Source organism: Verticillium alfalfae, genomic scaffold (genome assembly GCF_000150825.1).
Source record: "Verticillium alfalfae VaMs.102 supercont1.11 genomic scaffold, whole genome shotgun sequence".
Taxonomy (NCBI): domain Eukaryota; kingdom Fungi; phylum Ascomycota; class Sordariomycetes; order Glomerellales; family Plectosphaerellaceae; genus Verticillium; species Verticillium alfalfae.
Window position 1 is genome coordinate 617,069 of NW_003315028.1, and position 2,861 is coordinate 619,929.

The 2,861-nt window shown below is 58.2% G+C and overlaps 1 protein-coding gene across 1 annotated transcript; it reads right to left on the bottom strand.

Annotated features, from left to right (window-relative positions):
* Positions 1–210: 210 nt before the first annotated feature.
* On the bottom strand, positions 211–2,002 carry VDBG_08014 (conserved hypothetical protein; the record flags this gene model as incomplete). The annotated part of the gene is made up of 3 exons (XM_003001709.1): positions 211–435; positions 485–1,348; positions 1,826–2,002. 3 exons carry the CDS (start codon positions 2,000–2,002, stop codon positions 211–213), a joined length of 1,266 nt encoding a protein of 421 aa, XP_003001755.1.
* Positions 2,003–2,861: the final 859 nt, after the last annotated feature.

Below are 2,861 nucleotides of genomic sequence, written 5' to 3' on the forward strand. Positions count from 1 at the left end.
ACTTCCAGTTCCCATCAAAAAGCAGGCGGACCGCCTTGAGCAGACCTTCGAGTAGTCCATCTGCGCGAGGACGTCGTCAATGTTCACAGTCTTGGTGCCGCACTTGTCCGCGCACACGCATGGCGGCCCCACTTGGGATGCGTGCAACTGGGACATTTTTGATGACCTCGCGCACGTGTTCGCACCCCGCCGTAGTCGCACCTACACGTCTTATCGAGGTCGAGATCGCCCCAGCGGTCGAGCTGGTCCCGACTCAGCCTCCTCGAAGAGGCAGAACGTGTCGGCGCAGGCCGTGACATGGACGCACCCCGCGGCGCACCCGGCGGCGCACCCGGCGCAGGGATCACGGCTCGGGAGCTCCCGGGCTGTCATCATGCGGTAGAGGACGGCGCCGAGGGCCCAGTGCTCGTCACTGAGGGTGTACATGCGATGATTCTGCGGTTCATCAGCGAGGGCATCCAAGCCAAGCAATCGTGGTTCTCACCTTTTGGCCATCACGGGTGTACTTGTCCATCGACTTTCGCATCTCGACGAGGCTGACCTCGCGCGTCGCTTCGAGATGGCTCGGCTCCGCGTGCGGTGCCATGATCTGCCCAAAAGCATTGCTTATGGTTGGCTCGCCCCGGGCGCCCTTGTCGTGCCGCGATGCGGGATGGCCCGAGACGAATGCCTGTCCCCAGTGGCCGAGCTTGCACTGCCCGTACATCTCGGCACCGCGCGGGTTCTGGAACAAGATGGACGCCGGGGTGATGGCGCGGTGTAGGATAGGCATCCAGTCCGTGTCCGTTTTGGTCCACATGTGCGTGCCCGCCTTCCAGTCCACGTTGTGGCGGTACCCATCGTGCGCCCAGGCGAGGGCACGCATGACCGATGTGAGGACGTGCCAGCAGAGTGACTCGGGCATGAAGACCCTGCGGTTCTTCACCTGGGGATTCTTGTCGACGAGGAGAGGCTCGAGGTTCCCAGCATCGCAGTTGTCCCAGACGAGATAGTCCTCTGTTGCCTCGACATCGCTGAAGGGTTTGGCGTTGAGCGGCTTCTGGCGTAGGTAGCCGGCTAGCGAGACAATGTTCTCGTGGTTGAAAATGTGCGAAATCTGCCGACCAAAGTTGAGTTCGTAGACGAGGTCCAGGAGGCCTTTGGCATGGCGCTGCTTGGTCGTCAGGAAGCCGGGATTTTGGTGTTGTGACTTGTAGTACTCGTCAAAGTCAGTGATCCGCCTGGCGACGAATACCTCGCCATCAGCGTGTCGCCGCGCAAGCCATCGCGACTCACTCAACTTCTTGACGAGCTCAAAGTCTTGAGGCTCCTCCATCGGGTGGTCAGTGTCGGATTGCATCGTCAGATACTGTTCATCAGGAGACGTTGTCGCTTTGGGGGCACTTTGTCAAGTGTAAACGCCTTGTGAAGGCCATCAAGAGGAAGCTCTGCCACGAACATTGCTGAATAGGAAAGCAGCAACATATGATGGAGAAGAGAGCGCGACTGAGTGGTCAGACAAAGACATAGAAAGCTGGCGCTGGCCCTTTGTCTGGGACCTTGGGACAACTATTGCCAGCGTCAATGATGCCTTTGTCTAGGTTGACGTTGTAAGTCTAGCACGCCCAGCCATGAACGGAACGTCTGTTCCTGGAGGCTGTAGGCCACAGTCATCGTCACATGAGAGACATGACTGAAAAGTCGTCATCAAGACAATTGGCCCTCCTTGCAGTATGAGGCTGGGCTGGTGAGCAGCACTGTTGACGAAGTTACTTCCTGTGGTCGTAGTTTGCCACGAGTGGGAAAATGAGACGTGAGACATCAGGCTGGATCCAAACGAAAACACATTTGCCTCTGTCGAGTGTTTCCCTTGGCGTCTAGCCAGAGGCGCTTTTCTTTGACTGGTGTCTCTTGACGTTTTCTTAGGAATGGCTGCAAGGGAGGCAACCCAGAACATGGCATAGCCGCGCGGATCATAGTAGCTTGCCGAAACAGGACCCAAGAAGCCCCCAGCAATAAACATGGTGTCTCAGAGGAGAGCGGTCACGTTGCGCAGGCCCCAGTTTCGTCATGCGACAAGCGGGGGGCGGATTATATCGGGGATGCCGTCTGTTCTGTTCTCGTGCGAGTCCAATCCCCCCTACTGGTTACTTCGGAGGTAGACGACCAAAGGTTGCACTCGGCAGATACCGTTTCGGCCAGTAAGGGGTTTTTTGGGTTTGTCTTTGGCTCGGTCAACGGGCGCATTTGTGCAAAATCGGCTGCGTTCATTCGCGCCCTCGCTCGAAAAGCGACCTGTGAACGCGTGGATAGGTACTATACTGTGCAGCACAAGTACATGTACGTGCCGCGACGAGCGGCTACCCGGCACCTGGTTCGGCAGCGGCTACGACGGCTGTCCCAGAAGGCAGGCCTCTCGACGTCCAGCCAGCTGCACGCGAGGGTATTGGCGTTGAGGGTATTCGGTTGGCTCACGATGGCCTCTTCGAAGGGGGACAGCCTCGTAGCCGCCACAAACACCGCAGCACCCAAACCTCGGGAGGCCGACGATGATCTTCCTCGAATGAATGATTGAAAGGGAACAAAGGCAGCATGTGGAAGGGATGACAGGTAGCGGCTACGAGGGGCTAGTGGAGATGCCAAACGGTGGCCCCATTTCCCCCAAATGCCACTATGCTCGTCTGGGCGCTAGCGTCGTGTACCTGCGTCGAGGCCCTTCTGATTTGACGAGGGGGTCTTCAGGGCCCAGGCCTCAAACCACGTCCAGACAATGAAATGCCCGCTGACGAGGTGCTCACGACCAATGGTGGGCCCCCAGGTACAGTGCTCCTTTCTTCCTCAGGGCCTTCTCTCCAGGACCCTTCCGTTCTGGGGGACTGCTT